Below are 22,673 nucleotides of genomic sequence, written 5' to 3' on the forward strand. Positions count from 1 at the left end.
TTTATCTGCGACTCAGATGCTACAAAATAATAGAAAGCCTGGATAAGGTAAACTTAATTTTTCTGTTGAAATACACTATTGGCAAAGTCAGGGGAGAGTTTTTTTTAATATTCTGTATGTTGCATTATTCATGTCCTCTGTTTTAAAAGCTAGTGTAAATCAAAGGAGCAGGATGGTAATCAAGAAAGTAATTTATCGTCATAATTAAGTGGTGGGCAAAGCACTGACTGGATGTGTAAAAATTAACAGATTTTGTTAACTTGCTTAATTGCATATCTACTGTGAAGATCAGCTGATTAGCAAGTAAAATGAGGAGACCAAAACAAGTAGCTGAGAACTTTCTTCACACTTTTTTCTCTCTTCTCAGATAAAAACTCCCCTCAGATCAAACTCAGAGCGTCAACTATTGACAAAAAAACATCTAGCTGATTAATATCTTTTCCAAATATTTGCAGAAGTGACAGATGGGCTCTGCAGGTTGAAATGTGACCCGAAACCCACAAACAGCAAATCATTACTTGAAATGCAAAATGTGTCCAGCACTGTGCAAATGAGGTTAAAATGATAATGTACTGAGAGTTTCAGCATTTTCAAGGAAGACATTAAAACAAACAAAAAAACTGTGTTCACACATTTTTTGACAAAATATATTTAAAGAAAAATGTGTCCGTGAAAGGCATCTATTTTAATTTGCCTGTTCTAATTAATCTGTTTTGGTTTGTCTTTTAATTTATCTTTTAATTTACTCTTTTATTCTGTCTCAATTGTGTATAATTCTATGATATGTAATATTATTTCTGTGTCTGCTGCTAATATTCTTAGAATTTTATTGACTCTTATTGGTATGGGTCGTTATCGTTATTTGTGTTGTAATTTGTTTCTCTCTTTAAATTTTGACTGGCCTCAGTTCGACATTATTGTTTGGTTCTCATAATTGTGTTGCCTCTGCAAGAAACAAACAAGAGAGTAAAACTGAGCAACTTATCTAGAAATTACCAAAAAATTAACAAGATAAAATTGTAAAAGGCTACCTGAAAATTAGCAAGAAAAGAAAGGTAAAAAACAACAATGAACAAGAAAATGACCTGAAAAATGGTGCTAAAAATACATAAAATTATAACTGTATATAATATACAAAATTTAAAATGTAGAATCACAAGGCCTCCAGGCCTAAAGGAAAAGTTTTTCTGCTTTCATAATTTTTCCAGGAAGTTCATGACTGTGGGAACCCAGAAAACACAAACTTTAGTTAAAGGCAGAAAACGCTTCATCTAATTGAGCTTTTAAAGCTGGATCATTGTATGAATTATGTAGAAAATTGATTCAAGGCGCAACAAGAGACTGTTCATCAGGTCAGGATGACTGGACTCATGCATCTAGTTAAATAACAGACTTTGTTAGTTATGTTCAGGACATGAAAGCAGAGGATTAACAGAAAATATACAAAAAGCTAAGAGGACAGGGATCTTAGAAGGAAATGTAATTTTAAACATCAGTATGCTCAAACTAAAGTAAATGTGTATTTCAGTGTGTGGTGTCAAACTGGAATTCTTTAGAGAACGATTCAAAGAGTAATATCAACATTTTTCAGTTAAAAAATATGTATAAGGAAGAAATAATTAGACAATATTAAGTTTCCAGGTAATTTTGTTTTGGGTTTTTTTGATTGATGGTGAGTTGCTGAGTGTAGCTTTTGATTCTTTATTTTTCTTTCTAATTAACTGACGGACAGAGCATCTATTTTCATTTCTTGATTTATTTTTGAGAAAGGGGCTGCCCCTTTTTGATTAAGGAATGTAATGTGGCAAAAACCTGCTGTCTGATTCTTAACCGTCTGTTTCCACGAGCAGAATAAAAGTGAAAGTGAACAGTAAACTCTCGATGTGGCTTCATACCTTCTGTGTCGTGATCTTCCTCTGCGTTTTCCGTTACTGCACTCCCATCCTGGGGAGGGTGCTCCTGAGTTGGATTGCTCTCATTTTTGTCTTTGTGCTCTTCCTGTTGGGGTTCATTCGAGCCCTCGGCCGCGCTCAGAGGAGTCCTTTTTTCCGCCTCACCGCTCCTCTTGAGGCTCTGCAAGTCGAGGCTGTCCATCGACTCGTTTCCATTCACACACTCCGCCTGTGATACGAGGAGACCCTCTGTGTGCGTCGGCTGGACCTCGGCGTCTGAAGACTCGGACATCTCAATCGAAGGCCGGAAGTCGTCAGCGTGCTTGGCCTGGACCTCCACGTCTGCCTGCGGCTGAGAGGAGCCGCCGGGGCAGAGCAGCGCAGTGTGTTTCTCCGTGTCCTCGGCCTCTTTGGCTGGGGGCTCCTCCTCCTTAGGTGCTGGCTCTTTTTGGGCTTCGCTGGCATCAGGAGGTTCGGCCAGAGCTGCGACGGGGGGCTCGTTGGAGCTCTCCTCCTCCGTGGAGGGGGCGTGGGGATGGTGGCCGTTGGGCTGCGGACCCATGGTGTCACAGGACGATTCCTCATCCTGCGTCAAACATGAGTCACTGGGCCCTGCAGCCTCCGCCTCTGCCTCCGCCTCGGGCTCCTCCTCCTCCTCTTCTGTTTCCTTCTTGTAGCTCTTCTTCTTTCGGATGATGCCCCGCCCCCAAGATGGCCGCCGGCGAATCTTCCGCTTTATGTGATCTATGATGGAGAGAGGAGAGAGAGAGAGAGAGAGAGAGAGAAAAGAAAGAGAAATGTTAATGAAAACATTCACCTGAGCAGTCAGTCATTTTTGTAGTTTCTCTTAGTTGTGTTGAAATGTGAATGTTGCATCCGAATCATTCTGGACACACTGGATCAGAGAAAGACTAAAATCATAAAAAAAATGTTTAAATCAAACAGCAGCACAGTCAGACTTTTAACCCTGCACAGGTGAAACAATAGGGAAGCAAATTAATTGGTCTTTAACCTCTTGCTGTTAGACGTTCTCTCCACCAGTGAAAAATTCAAAAGGAAATTTAACAAAATAAAAAATATTTCCACCTTAGTATAGAAAGTTTTACAGAGTACTGTTTGAGTACTGTTGTCTATACTAGGATTACATTAAAGTTTAAAATTCTTGTGACGACCTCACAAAAGGTTAGGAGATAAAATGAGTAATTGTATTTCTATGGGATAAGACACTGCAAAAAAAAAAAAAAAAAAAACAGTTTTAAAAACTGCAGAGTAGGAAAACATGTTTTTCCTCATGTAGTTTCATCGTGGGCGATGCAATTTGACTGGACTTAAATCTGGACATTTAGCCTTCTTCAAAGAGTAACAGGCAGCGGGTGACATATATTGCTAGAGAGAGGAAGGCAGAGACCGCAGCCCTGCTACATCATGGATGTTGGACACTAATGACAACAGATGGTGCTTGCGGGTTTAAGAGGAAGGGGGAAGCAGAAGCCTGCTCTCTGAGAGTGCAGTAAAAGTGTCACAGCAAGCGAGCAAGAATACTAAATGCAGCGAAACTTCAAGGCATTTGCCTTCATTTACTGCTTCTGCCGAGCAGAGACCGAGATAGAGACCAGAGCAACAAAGTCAGACAGAGGAGCAGACACAGAAAGACAGTGCGAGAGAGCAAACACACTGGGACCACCACGAGTCAGTTTCCCCGAGACACAAGCGTTTGAACCTGACAGTGAGTGGCATTACCGTGACCTGCCAGTGAACACACCCTAACCCCACAGAAACCCTTTGGGTTCTTGGCACCAAAAGGCCTTCACACTTTAAAATCATCTGTTGAGTCACATCTAAGCAGTAACCTCCAGGGCTGAAAGTGAAGTCAAAGTGAAAGTGTCAAAAACTGCAGTTCCTCTAATGCACTGATACTCAACTTACGGCACGTGAGCCAAATCTGGCCCCTGATAGGGTGCCTGGTGGCCCCCAAACCAGTTTTTAATTCATAATAAAAATAAAGTGAATCACACTGGGAATTAATTTGTACTTTTAGAACACATGACATGCCAAAGTGCATAAAAATTAATTAAATTATTAAATTATTTACCAAAAAGTGCCAGTGGAGGATCCCCTGCAGCTCCTGACAGAGGTCCTAGCGGAGCACCTATTGTTCTAAAATCCTAGAAACGACCTAAAATTCAAGAAATGTACAGAAATACTAGAAATGTCCTGAAATCCTAGAAACTTCCTAAAATCTGAAAAATGTACTAAAATCCTAGAAATAAGCAAAAATCCTGGAAATGCCCTAAAATGTGTCCTTAAACCCCAAAATGTCCTGAAATCCTACAAACGTCCTTAAATCTGAGAAATGTCCTAAAATCCTAAAAACATCCTAAAATCCTAGAAACATCATAAAATGGGGTTTTGGACAATTGACTGAACAGAACGCGCAACTTAAAGATGTCATTTTTCGATTTGTTGTAATTAAATGATTAATCTGTTAAAATAATTGGAAGATTAATTTATAATGAAAGTAACCTTTAGTTGCAGCCCTAGATGTAGGATATATGAACATGACTTGATAAGTTTATAATAAAATGACTGTGACAGGCTTAGCGATGGCCAAAATGCCAAACCAGAGGCTTCAAAACAGGAGTCCACAAACAAATGGACACATCCATTATTTTTACACTATCTTCTGGTCATATAAGACAGCTTTCTGAATAACTCAGAGCAGCGGCAGAGTAAAGCAAGTAATCCATTCATAAAACAACAGTTTCAGAAAAGAAAAAAGAGATAACTTAAAAAGCTCCCGTGTGTGTATCTATATGTGCAAATGAGCTCCGATGTGGATATGGACACATCACAACGGACACATTAAAATCCATAAAGGCCTTTTTCCATTTTAATTCTGTCAAGGGTCGCTGGAATGAGCCAAATCTGCCAAAGTGGAATCTTATGCAGAATCAATAATGTCAGCGCGGCTCTCGCAGGACCGAACGGACAGGACTGCATCACGTTATTCCGCAGAGATCACACTGTGCAGCACACACATCCTCCCTTTGTGCTTTGAGCAAAGCTTTTCCCTTAATACCTCCGAAGGTCTCCGTTGTATAATCTTGATCTGAAATACATTCCCCACAAAGATATGAATAGGCAATCTCTGACAAGAAATCATGATACGCGTGCTTGTTGTCTGTCAAATCTCCCTCAAACCCCCCCGATGCTTTTAACCAGGGCTCGTCTTTCCACTCCAAAGACGTGATTATGCACACTGTGCGTACTTCAGAGGAAGGTAGAAAATGAAACCTTATGTTAAGTGCTTCTTCACAATAGAACGGAGGGAAAACAATCACACTGACTCAGTCATATTTCATCTCGTACAGAAAACACCACAAAAATTGGGATAATTAGTCGGCGGGGGCTTGCTGATAGGCTCAGGACCTTAATCTTTTTGTTCTCCAGTGACCCTCTTAATGACCGGCCACGCATTTCCTGTCAGGCACCCCCCGAAACATCAGACAACCCTGAGGGGAACAGAGTACACTCGGTGCCAAATGATGTTGCAACAAACAGCAATTTGCATGTGTTTATGAAGTGGCTGTGTTTGGGTACTATTCATGCTCGCTTTCAAGGACATTTCAAAAGAGTACTTCAGAGTTCATACTCATCTTTACCAGTTAATTTCCCTGATTTTTCCATGACTTTTAAGGCAAATTTTAAGCATACATTCACTATACACCACACAATCAAGACCACCCATTCTCTTAAAGAACCATCAACACTCCTTATCGGCTCTTTTCATTACTATATAATAGCTTTTTAAAATATAAATCATTTAAAAAAGTAAAGAATTCAGAACGAGATTAGAACTGAATATTTCAAAATAAATTAGGGACTGTCTGTTATTCATGAGAAGTGAGGGGGTTGTGCAAAAAGGAGGAGGAGAGGGACTTTAAAGGCATGTTCTCTTCAAAAAGAAGAAGAGGAAACCATAAAATCAGAAATTATCACTGGATTTTTACATTTCTGACAGTCCTTGAACACATCATGTGTTATTATACAGGTTTGTGAAACTAAATTATCGTGACTTTTCCAACACATTAAGGGTATATTTAATTTTCCAAGATTTTTCCAGGCCTGGAAATTGCTATTTGCAAATTTCATGACTTTTCCAGGTTTTTCCATGAAAGTACTAACCCTGGAATTTACTGTATGTGTTTATGTGCTGTCTTAAATTTTTCTTACCATGTTTTTTTTTTGTAATACACAGAGTGTTCAAACATTGCTCTGTCTACAAACGTTATCACACTGGGGGACTGATGGAAACCTTTCAAAAACAGAGCTACGAGCGATCTACATGCACGAGACAACAACATAACATCCCCGAAAAGGACCAGTGTCACACAACTTCTGCAGACTGGTCTTATTCTCTGTAGGGGAGGCAATCAGAGCTGCAGCGGTCTGCAGCCTGTCCCCTGGACAACAAGCCCAGTTTGTCACAGAGCCTCTCTCAAGTGGGTACAGAGGCTGCTGGAGGAGTGAGCTTTAAGATGGGATGCAGCTTTGGTTTTTTGGTTCCTTCTGATCTGATTTGGAAGGAGGAGACAGCCGTAGGGTAAGCTATGAAGCACGCAGTGAGCGCCATTCTTCTTCAGGCGTGACTGGCACATGGGATAGTTACTCTGCTGAAACTGGGGGGGACCAGAGATGGAGAAACGAGTGCAAGAACAAAGACCAAGAAAACCTGCCAGGCGGCTTGGATATTTCTGAATGCTGGCATCCCATCAATAATGTTTCTCTTTTAGTGTGTGTGTGAACATGCCTTTTTCTCATCTAGTCAGAATGCTCCATTTTGACCACCTTTTTTTTGGTAGCTGGAGGAGGCCGAATTTGGAAAATGCAAAAAAAAATCAAACAGCAAAATTTGAAAGACACCCTCCTCCTGCATCTCCGTCCTTAGCTGCTCCCGCCAGAGGACCACGGGCATATGCACACACTTCATACTGTAACCCAGTTTTCCAGCACAGTCATTTATTAATCTTATTCCATCGTAGTTGAATGCAGCTCCTGTGCTCAGACCACAAATAATAATAATAATAATAACAACAATAAATAAATTCTTCTTATTATTACTTTTATATATAAAGCACTTTTTAAAACAAAGTTAGAAAGTGCTTTACATGGTTGGTCCCTGATTTAAAATTATGCAGCATTTAAGTAAATAAATCAGGTAATTTCAAGAAATACAAAGAAACCGCAACCCCAACAAAAAAAATAAATGCCATCAATGAAACAGATAAGCAAAATTAGAAACTAACTGCCTACAAATGAGACAAGAATTAGCTAGCCAGCAACCCCCGGGTCCCCTCAGCGTGCTCCCCACCACTGTGGACTGCTTCTCCCGGGAGCAGAGCAGCTCTGGAGACTGAGTGTCAGTCGGCGGTTTTAAACGCTCGAATTTGGCCAGCGCAAACCCCCCAGAGGCGGGTCTAATCTGTGTCACAGCAGCAACAGAAAGTTTGCTGATTCTGCAGGGAGTCGGGGTTGTGGGTTTGTGCTGGCTGGATTCTGGTTGCTGTCACTGCTAACTGGGGGCCCGTCTCTACAGGCCTCCTGGTGAGGTGGTGCGTAGCAGGAGCGAGGCGGAGGACATTCAAGGCTCTAGCTAACGTTAGCTACATAAACAGGAACTTGAAGATGCAGCTATGAGCCTTTAGCTTCAGGTAGCAAAAGCCCAAATTTATTAGCAACTAGGGCTGCAGCAGTTTTAATGTACATCTGTGGTATAAAAATTGGCAGTTATCATATTATCTACATTTGCTCATCTACAGTATTAAAAAATTAGGACTGTCGATTAATTATATATTATTGCTAATTAATCCTAGAGTTTCTGTAGGTAATCACCACTAATCACATTTTTTAATCACCTTTTCAATTCCATTATTTTGCACTGCAAAATGGTCCATAGTCCATATTGACAAGGTAAAGCAATTTTTACCAGATTATCTTGATTGGAATCAAATAGCACCAAATATATATATATATATATATATATATATATATATATATATATATATATATATATATATATATATAATGGGACTAACATAAAATGGGCGTGTCTGTAAAGTGGAGACTCATGGGTACCAATAGAGCCCATTTCCATCACCAAAATTAAGCCTAAATTTGGGAGCATTACATAGCCTCCTTCCTGAGGAGCTAGCGCGACAGGACACTGGATTCCCCAGGTCTTTGAGTTTCATATGATACCGTTATCATCGCTTCTGCTTAAAAACTCAGCCCGGTAGAGCCTCTTAAAAACAGGAATGTCAGTCAGCAATGGACATGATATTTAAAAAAATGAACATCCTAATTACGGACCTTAATAACATCCCGATTGACGTGTTAACGCTGATGGCCCCCGGCAGATAAAAAGTTTAATTTTTTTAACTAAAAAAAGTAATACTAATTGTAGCTGATGATAAGAGTTATTCTGTAATACCTTGCTCCTGTGACACCACTGCATTTTCTAAGATGGTTACAATACTGTTAAATTTCTCTCCATCTTGTAAACACTTCACCAATAACGAAAAATGTTTGACTGTATTTATTCTCAGGCTCTCTTTTAGACTCTTTTCAAAAGTATGTCTTCCTCTTTTGTGTTGTTTTGCAGTGTTTGCCAATGCTGGAATAAAAACTCTTTCTATAGGCTCTCACCATCTGAAGGGACACACATCCACATTTGAAGGACAGCCAATGGGAACACCATCTCTTTGAAAAGACCTGTGATTGGCCAAAGTCTCCTATAATTGCGTCGATTTTCTAAAGCCTGACAACATCCACAGAAATCTAGCTTTCTCGGAGACCACTTGAATTAAAATATGCTCAATGTTTATTATTGGATTTTTGCACAATAAAACTGCCAACCCCAAATGTAACCTTCAGAATTTAGATTTCATTTAGAGCCGTCTCTTTGCAATGTCCAACGATTAGTCATTGCTTGGCTCTTTTCAAATTAAGTACAGAAAATATTGCTTTTTTTGGCTCCTTACATCTATGTTTTTAAATATATTACATCTTCCATCAAACACAGCAAAGGCAAACTTCAGCATGGTTTCCTTGAAAAGAACGTAATAAAAAAGAAGCATAGTGGCTAATTTTCTGCTGACCCCTCATTTCCCTTTTAACCCTCTCTGGATACGTACTCTCCGCAGTCTTTTTTAACACACACAAACCAAAACAAACAATCCACAACCCAGTGAAAGAGGTCTAGATGAGGTCAGCTATCACCATCAGAGCTCTGAAGCATGCTCCTTAGGGAGGAAAAGGTGAGACAGAATGGCAGCAAATGACTCGTCATAGTCGCCTCTTAAATAATGCATGAAACAGCAACGAGGAGCCGACAACAGAGGAGAGAGATGCTGATGGGGGGAGAGAGGGAGGAAAGGAAAAGAGGACCGGAGCACTTTGTAATAATTAAAAGTGCCAAAGCCATACAAGATTCAGAAAGTGGTACAAATATTTATAAGCTGACATCACACGTACATTCAGAACAGTGTGTTTGTGCACGCACACGCTGACAAATGCAGCTTTTGAGTGGAAAAAAGCCCCGGGAGACAAGTTCCCCGAACTGCAGGACCAGCAAGTATTAAATAAATGAATCAGTCCATTGACGGTGACGGACAATTCAGCCGCAGACTCTGCCAATGCTTTTGGGTGGAATTGTGAATCAGTGATTCACAGATGTCTTTATTTAATAATTCCTAGTATTAAGTAATTGGATCAAAACTCGGCAACAAAAAGTCACATGTAGTTAGTGTTGGGCAGTATGACGTAATTCCATGCGACAGAGGATGTGTGTGAGCACCGTTTCTACCACAGGAGCTATTCGAGGCAGGCTGTGCCACAAATCCGGGCTGCATCCTCTCAAGAGATAATGAAATCCAGCTGCCTCGCGAGGTGACGTGATTTGTACGGACATGAAGGAGGCGAAGGAAGTTGTTTGTGTTGTTTGGCGTATATAGAAAAGAGTTTAATTGTATTTTCTACTGCCTTTTTTCATGTGGAACTACGCAATGTTTTGTTTGGTAATATAAAAATAGATATTGATTGAGTAAACATGGATGATGCACAAAGATTAAGATTTGTTATTCATGTTTAAAGCATCTACATAAGCTCGTTATCTGGAGAAAGCAAGGGAGATTAAAAATTTATTTATCAAGATAAACTGTAGATTTGTAAAATTTATACATTTTTTCCCCATTTTTTGACAAAAATATTGGTCATGTATTTTTTTGTAACTTAATTTATTTCATGTACATACTTTTTCTTTTTTGCTGTAAAACCGGAGGATGATACATGCTTTGAATTGTGATGGTGTGTTTAATCCCATGTGGAGTTCATAAAAAACAACTGGTAAATGGACCTGCAGGGTTCCCGCACATTTGCATGGACAAAATTTCATGACTTTTTCATGACTTTCCAAGAACCTATAATCATAATTTAAAATAAAAAAATAAAACAATCCTACCCTACTTGCCGCACAGTTTTCAAACATGCTGACGTTTTGATGATGGTTATGTGTGCAACCCACCACTGGGAGATTTAAAAATAGCTATTAGTTAGCAGTTAACTCAAAAATATCACCAAATTGGGAATACCATGAGATTTGGGAGCTCCTTACACTCGGAGCAGAGGACGAGATCAGCTGCCAAATAACAGGGACAGTAAAGGACTGTTTTGGCCACATTATGTCACTGTTGTTATTTAGATTTAGTTGTTATGTATCACACTAGAGACCAAAGCTGTTGTGTTCGACGCCACGCTTCTTTTACTTCTGTGATGCTGGCATGCTGTCTAAAAATCACACACTGGAGCAGCTTGATGACACCATTGTTTAGTTCTGTGTAAAAAAGAGAAAAGAGTCTAAATAAAGGGAATTTATAGCAGCTCAATCTCTGTATAAAAAGGACCACAGACTACTGCAGCAGGCCGAGCATGTATCCACATTTTTCAGAGGGACTGGTCTGAAGACTCAGCTCGTCTGCCCAAATCAGTCCAAATTCACACTGACACAGTCCTCTCCTAACCTGGACAGATGCTCTGTTGTTTACTAACCTACTTACTTCCTTATTGTCGAGTGTGTGTGTGTGTGTGTGTCTGTGTGTGTGTGGGGTCGGTGGAGTGTGTTTCCATGGCAATGCCTGCCTCCAGAAAATGCTTGCTCTCTAATTAGCCTCTATGAATTCACATTTAGGACACTGGGAAATGTATTACAACATTTTGGGACCAAAGGAAAACAAGTGCCAGTAAAAATATGTGAATGTACAAACGGGTAGCCTTTCTGTGAGCCGTGACCACATGGGGAGTTGTGTGCGTATTGGCAGCAGTAGAGTCCGACTGATTTAAGATTCACATCAGTCACAGTATGAGGAGCTATAGATCTCAGCGCAGACTTGAAGTGAAGGCAGAGTTAGAGCAAGAAATTGAAAAATATTACACTTTCAAATTTGAGTGAGAAAAAACAGGGGACAGCATGTGAGATATGAGTTACTCTGACAGAATATGAATGCAATATTAAACTCGTTTGGAGGTTATGGTGGATTAAAACTATTACTGACACTAATGGGAAATATATCCGATTACATCATTGCTGTTTAGTAGTTAACCCTTTGAAAAATGGGCCGACATTGACGTCTTTCACAAGCTATCTGATCCCTTGAAACCCAAGCAAAGTGGCCTGATTTCTTATTTAAACATGGAGGAAAAAGGCAATTACCAACTTGGCTAGAAATTGCAAGAAATTAGTAAAAGGTGACAAGAAAATTTACTAAAAAGTATTTTTAGAAGAAAAAAAATAATTATTTTAAAAATTATCAAAACAATTGAGTAACATGTCTACAAAACTGTATTTATAATTACGTTACAAAAAATATACATATATTATATATTTCTATTTAGGTATTGTCGGCACCTTAGATTATTAGAAAATTTATCAAAAATATTGCGAAAAATGTCCAGAAAACTATACTCATAATTATATATTTAAAATTATGTTACAAAAAATATCTAATTAAACATAAAAAATACAAATATATTTTGGTATTTTCAGCACTTTAGAAAATATATCAAAATGTAAATAAAAAAAATACACATGTACTTTTGTATTGTCAAGCACCTTTTTTCAGGTCATTTTCATTGTGTTTTTTTTTTTTTTTTGACAGTTTATGGGCCAAGTTGCTTGCTGCTTTCTCCCCATGTTTTTGAAAGAAATCAAATGAATTTGCTCAGGTTTCAAAGGGTTATTAATTACTTATAATTATGTAAAATAGTAACAAAAAAATGCAGTCGAGGAAAATTATTCTTAAACACAGTGCCTCCAACAATTAAGAAATCGCTCTGTAAAAAAAATCAAAGATTATTGTGGTGCAATTTAAAAATTAAAGGAAAATAAAACTAAATAAATGTCTGGAGAAACATAACATCCATACAGGTGCACTGCATGCAACAAAGAAGTAATTACCATCCTATCAATCTCTGTGATGTACAGTATATAAATTGCTGAGGAGGCCCTGGTCTCAAACTAATTAAACACTTATGGAAGAATTGCTGATCTGCTGCCCTCCCAAGTCACTGTAACTGATGGGCTCTGTGCGTGCTCCTGCACACATATAGCACATAAGAGAGCATGCACAGGCAGACTCTCGCATGCAGACCCAATGTGTGCATGGTCACAGGCAGCACACGGCCTCCAGCTCCGCCTGCACTCCTGGTTCATTGGAATTGACTGCAGTTGGGCCTCAATCTTGTAACATTAATGAAGTATTGATCCGCCCGCGCTCTCATCACCTGCGACTGACGGGGAGGAGCTTAGAGTTACGAGTCGAGTTACAATCTTAAAACAAACAAACTCACTCACTTTTTATGATTTTACACGGAGACTTGCTTTCTTAATGCTTGCAGCAGATTTTAAAGACTGATATTGTTTTCATTCTACAAGTCTGCAGATAATAAAAATGAGGTAAAACTTTGTTGGCAAACTTTCTGTTAAGTTATGCATAGGTGTGCTTCCAGACACTTTAATAGTTTTCTGTCAGCAACTCTTTTCGAACTCAAGTAAGTATATTACCAATATAAAAAATCCCCTTGCATAAACAACTCTGTCACAACTCTGTTGTAGAAAGACGCAAAATACTTTTGAAAGTGTTGATATATTACCAGAGAAAACAGAGAAAAGGGACATTTTTGCTCAAGAGGTAGAAAATGTACAACTACCAGAATGCTACGTGCCTGACAAAATGTGTAATGGTCCGTGTGAAACGATGGCGGCCAGCCAGATCTCGTAATTATTATAATTTGTAAATAAATTGTTACATTCATGCTGTTAAATGCAAAAAAACGCATGCACCATTAAAACCCATTCAAACTGTTATCTTTGATCTCACAGCCATCAAAGCATAAAAACATGAATTGTATTATTATTATTTCTGGGTGTCATTCTGGGCTTTTGCCTTGGAATTTGTTATTTTGACTATTTTCTACCTGATGACGTCATTTTTCCATATCTGGCATAACATGCTATTTCCACCAGGTGAACTGTCACAATCAATGTTGCTGCTAATTATCGACATATTCCAGGCTGTGATTAAAAAACAAAATATACTTTGCATGTAGTTTATTGTGTTTTCCCATCTAAAAACATAGTGGCATCATGACAAAAACCTGGCATTTGGAGGGTTACAATTCTGAATTAAATGAATATGTGATGTTCATGATTGGTTCTGATGTTGGTTAAAAAAAACAAACTTAATAAAGCTGGAAAATCATATTAATGTAGAATATTTTAATAGCCTGATTTTATAATGTGAGTATTTGACACTGCACAAAAAATAATAATGTATCAAAATCATTTACATATTCACACATTTACAATCCTTTTCACATATCCTAGGCTGTGATAATCGAAAAATTAGAATAATCTACTTAGCGTGTGGTATAATGAAAATAATTCCTTTTTTAGTTGAAAAATAACATTAATGTGTAATATTTTTTAAGTGATTTTAAATACTTTTGAAAAGCACGTATTGTGCGTAGAGTGATACAAGTGTGTGTAATATTAAGGGGGGCCCTAAGGGTTAAATCAAATCAAAACCAAAAACACGAGCTGGCATGTTTAACTAAATAAAAACAAAAAACAAAGGAAGAAATGAAGGCAGAAACAATCTAACTGTATTCATGGTGAATCTAAATTGTGACAGTGCTTTGGTTTTGCTGTTCTAAGCATAAGCAATAAAGGCTTATTCTTGAAAACTATATTTTTCTAACACTATCCCTCCGTGGGGATTTCAGCCATTTTTTCTTTCTATCTGAATCATTCCACTGAGCCGTAATTAACACAGCACAAAAGCTGTATATCCTCTGCCGCGACTGCTGAACAAATTCCAATTCAATGCTTCCTAATCACTTAAACTAAATGAATAATTTAAATTTTGTCTTTAGAAAAATGCACGTGGAAAAAAAATAAAAACACAATAACCACTCTGGGGTGTTTTAAACAGAAATACAGGTCAGGAGAAAACTCTCTATGAATGCTTATATAACGTAAATGATGAGCATGTATAAATAATGATGTTCTTTATCGCTCTGTTGAGGTGTCAGAGATATTCTACATATAAATTTGGAAGCATAGGTGGAGATAAAATGAAGACTATTTCTCAGTCCGGCATCAGCTGAATTTCAAATGACCTCTTTTCAACCGAGGTAGTAAAGTGAACTATTAACTTTAACCGCAATAGTTTTACGACTCCACATTAAAAAAAAAAAGCAACACATCACACATTTTAAAGCTGTAACTATGGAGGAAGAAAGCATGTAAAGGGATGAAAAGCAAACAGGAGACAACATAAGAGAGTTGGAGAGGCTGTCATGGTGACACAGGGCCTCTGGGTCTCCGGGTCACATCAGGAGGAAAGCCGTTTGTCACCTGATGTGACGCTTCGCACTGACACTTAATGAAATGTCCAGATCAATAAATGATCCCATCCTTGCTTCTAGAAATGAAAGAGATCAGTCACTTCCCTCAATTGCTGTTTTGCCCTCCTTTTCCTATTTCCCTCCTTCACACACTCCCTCTCTCACATAATAATCTCCATAAACAGAACAGAGTTTGGCATTTTGGCAGTCGACATTTTGGAGTTTTTGGACCCAGAAGTGACCATATTTGGACGAGATGCTGGAGGACAGCTTGTCATTCAAAGCAGCTACTCCCTAAATTATGCATAACTTCATGTAAAATAATAAAATTTAGTGGACGCATATAAAAATTCACCTCCGTACGGTTGTCATGAGTGGAAAAATTAGCTATAGAGACCTAAATTTGCTTTCTAACAGGCTGTAAACATGTTTATTTCAGCTGTGAAGTTGGGTATTTTCACATGAGGGTCTATGGGGGTTGACTCGTTTTGGGAGCCAGCCTTAAGTGGCAGTTTTTTGGCACTTTTGAGTTGGCTTCATTCAGGTTGCTGCTTGGCCACACATCCCTGCTGGTTTGAAGGGACAGTCTAACATTTTTCACACGTTTTCATGGACAAAATTTTCAAATTTTTCCATGAATTTTCAAGGAACAATAATAATCAAAGTTGGTTTTTTTCTTGCCCTACTTGCCTGACATTTTTCAAACATAGAAGATTCAAACTCAAGATTTAAACATAATTTCAGCTAGCTGAGCTACAGAGAAGGAGAGGGGAACTCAGGGGGGAAATAACGAAATGTGTGTGATGGTAAACAAAACACTGTCACACACCGACGCATATTACGCTACGTCATGTCGACAGCTACAGAAAATTAATTTGCCATTACATGGCAGGTTATCCACAGGGGGATATTGCAAAAATCATTATCCAAAGCAAAATTACATAACTTTTCCAAACTTTTCAATGATTTTGACAAACTCCATGACTTTTCAACATCATAAATATGTGACTGTAGAAATTCTGTGACTTTTCGATTGTGGAAACTGTGATTTTGTTGTGGGAAACCTAACAGAAATTAGCACCCAGCCAAAATGCTGAGTAAAATGCACATGTGGCTGCTAGATTTACTTCATCACCAGCCAAAAAATATAATCTTAATGTATTAAGTGACCTTGACTTCCATTGCCAGCAGCGGATGAGTATGTTTTTTGGGGTTTTTTTTCTGGTGTACCACGCTCAATGTCACCGACAGGCCAAAAAAAGTTTATCAGTTTAAAAAAATAAACAAAAAAACATATGAAGGCCAATGAAAATCTAATAGTAGTTTCTTCTTTTTTTTACATCTGTCACTTCTTCAGTCTAAAATAAATCTGAATGACGTTCTAGCGCTGCCTGAGTGGAGAAAGATGGAAGAAGAGGAGAAAAATATGTAGTTTGGATTTTGGGGTGAACTGTCCCTTTAAGCCACAAATCTAAAGTCTTTGTGCGTACACTTGCAATGCAACTCTATCTCCAAGTCTTGTCATGTCACGCCGGAGTCAGCATTGATGTTTCATAATGGGGAGCCAAGTTAAAAGCATAAACAAAAACCCATTAACTTTAATGGATAGATGAACCCAATAATTTGCACATTCCATATCTACCACCCAGCTTTAAAATATGCCAACAAGTCAGCTTACAACAAACAAGATAAGTCTTTCCATACAAAAAACAGGTACAAAAATCTTGTTTTTAACTCATAATAATACACATCCATTTTCAGAGAGCTCTTTAATATGTCAGGCTGCTATATCGCTGTTTTCACACCTTTAGTTCGGTTTATTTGTTTCAGACCAAGGAGGGGAAAAATGATTCACTGTTGCATGTTTCGGATCTGGTTCTGTTTGTGGTCATGCAGACTTTTTACAAATGAACCAGAGGAGGAAACATGAGGTAATACCGACTGACAGGTAACTCGCTGATTGGACAGTTTCGGCGTTTGTCATCCTGAATCATCAGAGTATCACGAGGACCCACGAGGAATCAAATTCAGCTGACTGACAGAAGTTTATGCAGCACTTTGATGCCCACAGAGTGTTTATATTTATATTCTGTGGTGTAGCAAAGAGCTGATAGAGAAAAGATTAAACCGATTTTAACCTCTATTAGGTGGCTATTATTAGACTGCAAATCGATCAAGTTATCAGGGCCGCCGTAATTGCTTCATTTTTCTGCTCAAAAATTACAGAAGCCAAATCACAAAATCTTGTGAACTCTGCATATATAAACTGCATATATGTTCCACTACAGAACAACTGTAAACAGGCATCTTTCAGCAGCTGCTGGAGACTCCACAGAGACACACGCCTGCATAACCTGCTGCCAGGCTGTTAATCAGGTCGTTTTATGATGGCGTCTGAGCGAGCTCTGCAGTGAAACTGATGACAGAGAGGCCCGTTAAACGCTCCTGTCTTTATGTGGAACACAGGTTTGTTTTAATAAGCTTACATTATTTTAAAAACTGCGCCCGTCTGTTGCAGTGGTACTGGTCTTTATCAGGATCAATCATGAGATCATGGAGAGATTTCACAATCAGCAGATGGATTTATTACTGATTCAGCTGGAGAAATCCTGCCTATCATAAAATCATGCTGTTGATTCGTTTTCATCCACACCACAAATGACCCGCTCCAGAGTTCACTTGGAAGTTAACCGAGACCTCCGTTTTCAAGCAGACCAGAGTTCACTTGTTTGGTTCACACCAGAGTTCAAAGGAGCTTTCACCCCCCCCAAAACATACTACACCATCCAAAGAAACAAACCAGGGTTTGTTTAAAGTGGACCGAACAGCTGTGGTGTCAAAGCACCCTAAGGTGACTATGGGCTGGCTACATATTTGCTGCATATCACTATTTTTACAAAAAAAAAGAAAAAAAAAAAAAGAGGAAAGTCACAAGGTGGAGGAATTGAGGACATAATTCAATGTGAGCATCTATCTTTTTCTGTCCTCTTCTCTGCTGCTCAGTAAATGGCCAGTGAGATGACGGAGCCTGTGGTGCCCTCTCCTCAGAAGACAGATATGCCCTAATGCACCAGCAGCTCCGAGCACTGTTGAAGATGTCAGCCTACGCACACACGTACATACAAAGCAGGCTTTGAAAGCCTTCTGGGGGAAAGGTCTGTCGCCCACAGCAAAAACATGCATACAGACAAGCTGTACGGCAGGAGTGATGAGGTAAAGAGATGTGCACTGGTTGGCTCATTTGACTGACGTCTGAGTCATCACACCTCTTGTGGAGGGGAGCGCACACCTGGAGAGCGCCCTCCGAGGAGAATAGCAATGTCTCACGGCGAGCCGATGGTACGGCGCAGTGAATGGCTCAGGTCCAACCTACATCCTGGAAATACATCCTGATTCATCTACTATGCTCTACTACTGTCAATGAGCTTCCTACTCCCTCACCGGGAAAGGAGTGTCCGCCAACTGCTCTAGAAGATCTTTAACGTATTGTTTACCTGGCTCGGTTATGGTGGAACAAGCTTCTCATACGCATCAGGACGCAAGAAACTCGACAAATCTGCTGCTGCAGACTGAACACCCATCTGTTCACAATGAGCCTTCGGCCATAAAGTAACATTTAAAGGAGCTCTATACGACACCCAGAAAATATCGATGATCCAGAGTCTGAGCAGAGGCTGTTTGCACGTCTCTGATCATGGAGGGGGCTACACCCACGGCCTAAAATTGTGCAAATTGAAATTGCAAATATACTATAACACGCCAAATGGAAAAACGTCAATTTCATATCGATTTTTCCGATTTTGCAATATCACAAAAAAGTTTTTATGCTCGCATGAGATGGTATTTCAGGTGATTCAGAAAAAAAGCTTTATTTTGCAAAACTGCAATGGAAACACTTTTTCACTTTTATAGGTCACATGATGTACAGCAAAGAGTCACAGCAAGAGGTGCTATTACATCATATAACTCTTCAAAAGTTGAGCGGATCATCTGGAAGTTTTGAATCCACAAGACTATCACTTCCCGGAAATCCCTCATACGTGATCACTTCCACCTGTAAGGAGCTCGCCTTTCCATTATCGTTCCCAAAACACACCTACGTTGGCTTGGATTGTAAATAATGACGGCTAGTGTGGTAACTGCAATAGAAATAAAGCTGCTAATGTTTTGAACAACCATCATGCTTCTTAAAATATTATCGCCGGAGGAGAAGTGGCATGACATCACTAAATGGAAACACAGTCTTCTCACAACTGTGTTTTATCGACATCTTGAAAACACTGCTTAATTTTTGTGCAAATCTGTAATAAAAACCTGCCTAGTGTGTACACAGTTGTGGCAATTGGCGAGCCAGTGGGATACACACACAGAGCCTCATGCTCGACCGTTTATCACAACAAAGAACAGAGAACGCCGGATTAAAGAAGACATCCTTTGCTCTTAAAGACCCATCTCACCCTGCCCATCACCTGCTTGACCCCCTCCCCTCAGGAATGCGTTACAGAGCTATCAAGGCAAACAGACTCAAGAACCGTTTTTACCCCGAAGCCACTGAACATTGCTCTAAAACACACAGTACTTCACTGAGAAGCACTTTAATTCCTGTGCAGTACTCTGTGCAATATAATGTATACGCAGAAACTGTGTATGTGTGTTTGAACTGCTGTGTGTGCATAGGTATGCATATATAACTCAACACTATTTATTTTTATTCATTTTATTATGCCCTTTTTATTCTATTTGCGCCTCATTCAGGCAGAATTTCGTTGAATTCATCTGTACAATAACAATAAAGATATTCTATTTTATTCTAAAACCCTCACAGAGGTCATGTGACTTTATTCTCTGCTAAGGACGCCATTATGCCTCGATGTCTTTACATAGCAAAAAGCTGTTTGCTGCTATATTAATGCTCTGAATGTCGTATACATCGGGAATGTCGAATCTATGCGAGTACAGATGCTCGGAGGTCCTAAATGGGATGGTATGAGTCAGATCGCTCCTGATGTAAAGTTACTGCTCTGTTCGCTCTCACTCGGCTGACCATCAGACAGCAGGCGTGCTCTGTGAAGGATAGCCGCTGTACTTTGTCAGAACACTTTCACTGGCTGGACTGATTAGATTAGATACCAATTAGATACCCTGCGAGTCTGTTAAGGGATTCCGGTCGTCACAGCTGTATAATAATAGGACTCGGCAGAAATGGGATATTAAATGAAACACTTTTTACGCAGGGATTCTTTGCTCTACACAGACAGCCAGCTGGATCAGTTTAAAGATTCACTGACTTACTATACAGTGGCAAATTGAATTAAATTTAGGTCTCTTTCAGTTACATGCATGAGGTCATGATGTCTTTACAATTTACCACTAAGGACAGGGAGTCATTATTTTCTCAAAATAACATTTTTGTTCCTTCATGTCCCAAATTTAAACACTCTGCCCTGATGTTCTCCAGTTATAACGCTAAAATAAACGTCCGCTGTCTTACAAACTGCGCTCCGTCCACTGGAAAGTCCTCTAATCGTTTATCTTTCTTTTTCAGGATCTTCGCTGCATCTTCAGAAGTTATATCGAGACAATGGGCTCCTGCTGTTATGAAAAGCATTAAGGAATAATGCCGTGTTGTGATTGCAGATCACTGCTGCATACGAGATAGACCGCCGCACTCAGAATAATGAGTTTCTGAACAGAAGTAAAGTTTGCTCTCTGCAGTGATTTTCTTCAATACATCATACGTCATTATCTAACAAAAACTGAAAACATGAAAATGTAACAGCTTGTTTTCTTCTCCTTGAAAGAAAAATTGCACAGGGTTTGGTTGCATGATGGGCTAATGGCAGTTTTCTCAGACAGTGTCTAGACTCAGGCTAATCCAGGCTCAAACCGCCCTGTGGTGAAGTTGGTGTCGGACTTTGAGATGTCGGGAGGTTACTATTGATTGCTCTCAACTCTTGCTTTGGCTGATTCAACAATTTTGCCTGCAGGCAGTAAACAAAACAGAGCCAGACGCCAAAATAAAACCCCGTATTAACATTTATGCTCAATAAAAATGATCTTATGGAGTATGTGAGTTGTCTGGGCGAAAATGAAGTGAGTCTGCTAGTTCAGGCAGGCAATTCAAACGGTGCCGTGCACTTGATCTGCTAATCTGTCAGCTGAGTTCTTGCATTGTCATTACCGAGTGAATGGTCTTTTAAGGTGTCAAACCGAGTTGCTGATTCTGAACTGCAATTTGCGCTGCTGGAGCTTCCTATGTATTCACACCCCACCGGCAGCTGTTACCATTTTCTCTCTTGCTCCTGTTTTGACTTTGTTCTGCAGCAAAAACTACCTGCTGAAGCAGATTAAATTTGGCTGCAGCTGAATTTCATCTTTAGATCTATAATTCATATTTCTTGTCAACTATGAACTTTTTTCTTTAAGTGGTCAGACAGGTTGGACAATTGTATCACGCTGTTAAATAGCTTTCTGCATTATTAATGATACAGTTTATACAAAGGATACATAGCATATATAGAGGTGATTCTGAATAAGTATTGATAACTATTAAAAGGAATATTAGAGCAAAGTAACCAAAAGAAAATGTTTGCATTGTACATTGCAGCAAACCATTGATATGTTACATTTGTACATTTCATACGCTTCAAATCATGTTTTTAAAGTGACGTAGCTCTGATTTCGTGTATGATATGACTTGTCATCCTGAAGTGGAGTTGAGCTGCAGACCAACAAACAACCAAACTGGTTGATTTTAAGGGATTGGTGGCATTTTCCAGCCCTGATTGTGCCACCCAAACTGGTGTTTTTTAGTGAGACACTGGTAGCATTAATAGCTGCGACTGTGCTAAAAACTTTGCTTTTTAACGAGACATTGCAGCATTTCCAGCTAAAATTGCACCACCAAAATCAGTTGTTCAGCAATACATCAGCAGCATTGCCACAAAAAGGGCTTGATATGTTGCAAATGTCCCTCTAAAAAACAACAACTATAGTGACACAAAACCCAGGTGTTTTTTCTGAGACACTGGCTCTTTTTCCAGCCGTGACTGTGACACCAAAAGATCCTGCCTTTGAAAAATGATCAAGTAAGAAATCATGTGAATGCCATCATGAATAATAATAATAATAATAACAAAAACAACATATAGTTGTCATTAAAGAATACTTCTATTAAATAATAATAATGGTTATTATTATTATTATTATCTTCCACTGTCTGCATGCCGGAATGTGATGAGGCTCCAGATGTGTGTTATATTAGAAATATATTCAAGTTAAATCAAGTTTTTCTATCATACATCAAAATGGCGATTAACCAAAAGTTTTTTCACACCAGCGGGTGATTTTTAGCAAGACATCTGCAGCATTCCCTGGTCTGATTGTGCCACCAAATCCGGATATTTTAAGCTAAAATGTGATCTTTTCCTAACCACAACCAAGTGTTTTTTGTGCCTTATGACCAAATGTTAACCGCAGCTCTGCTGAGAAGTCCAAAGAAGCTTTAACATCGCCTACATAACAATGTGCAAATGTTACATATCTGTGGTTTGAAGAAACATACAATAACAACATTTATTGTGGCGATTTAGTTCAATATTAAGATGAACAATTATGTGATTATCTGAGCTCACATTCCTGTGTGTGAACACTCTTTCCTTTCAAGTTGTGGTTGTACTTTTGAGAGGTTTTCTGAGGCAAGGAAGGGACATTTATATATCCAGCCTTCCCACGCTTATCTTACAATCACATTTCAAAACTTTTTCATAACTTTAAACCAATTTTCTATGACTATAATAGTCTAGTGTAATAAAGATAAGA

The 22,673-nt window shown here is 39.0% G+C and overlaps 1 protein-coding gene across 1 annotated transcript in view; it reads right to left on the reverse strand.

Annotated features, from left to right (window-relative positions):
- Positions 1-22,673, reverse strand: part of atad2b (ATPase family AAA domain containing 2B) — a 111,742-nt gene that overhangs the window by 29,495 nt on the left and 59,574 nt on the right. Inside the window, exon 25 of the mRNA XM_042503446.1 lies at positions 1,896-2,636. Within this exon, the coding sequence (XP_042359380.1) occupies positions 1,896-2,636 (741 nt within the window). The remainder of the gene's footprint in view (positions 1-1,895; positions 2,637-22,673) is intronic.

This window comes from Plectropomus leopardus, chromosome 16 (genome assembly GCF_008729295.1).
Source record: "Plectropomus leopardus isolate mb chromosome 16, YSFRI_Pleo_2.0, whole genome shotgun sequence".
Classification (NCBI taxonomy): domain Eukaryota; kingdom Metazoa; phylum Chordata; class Actinopteri; order Perciformes; family Serranidae; genus Plectropomus; species Plectropomus leopardus.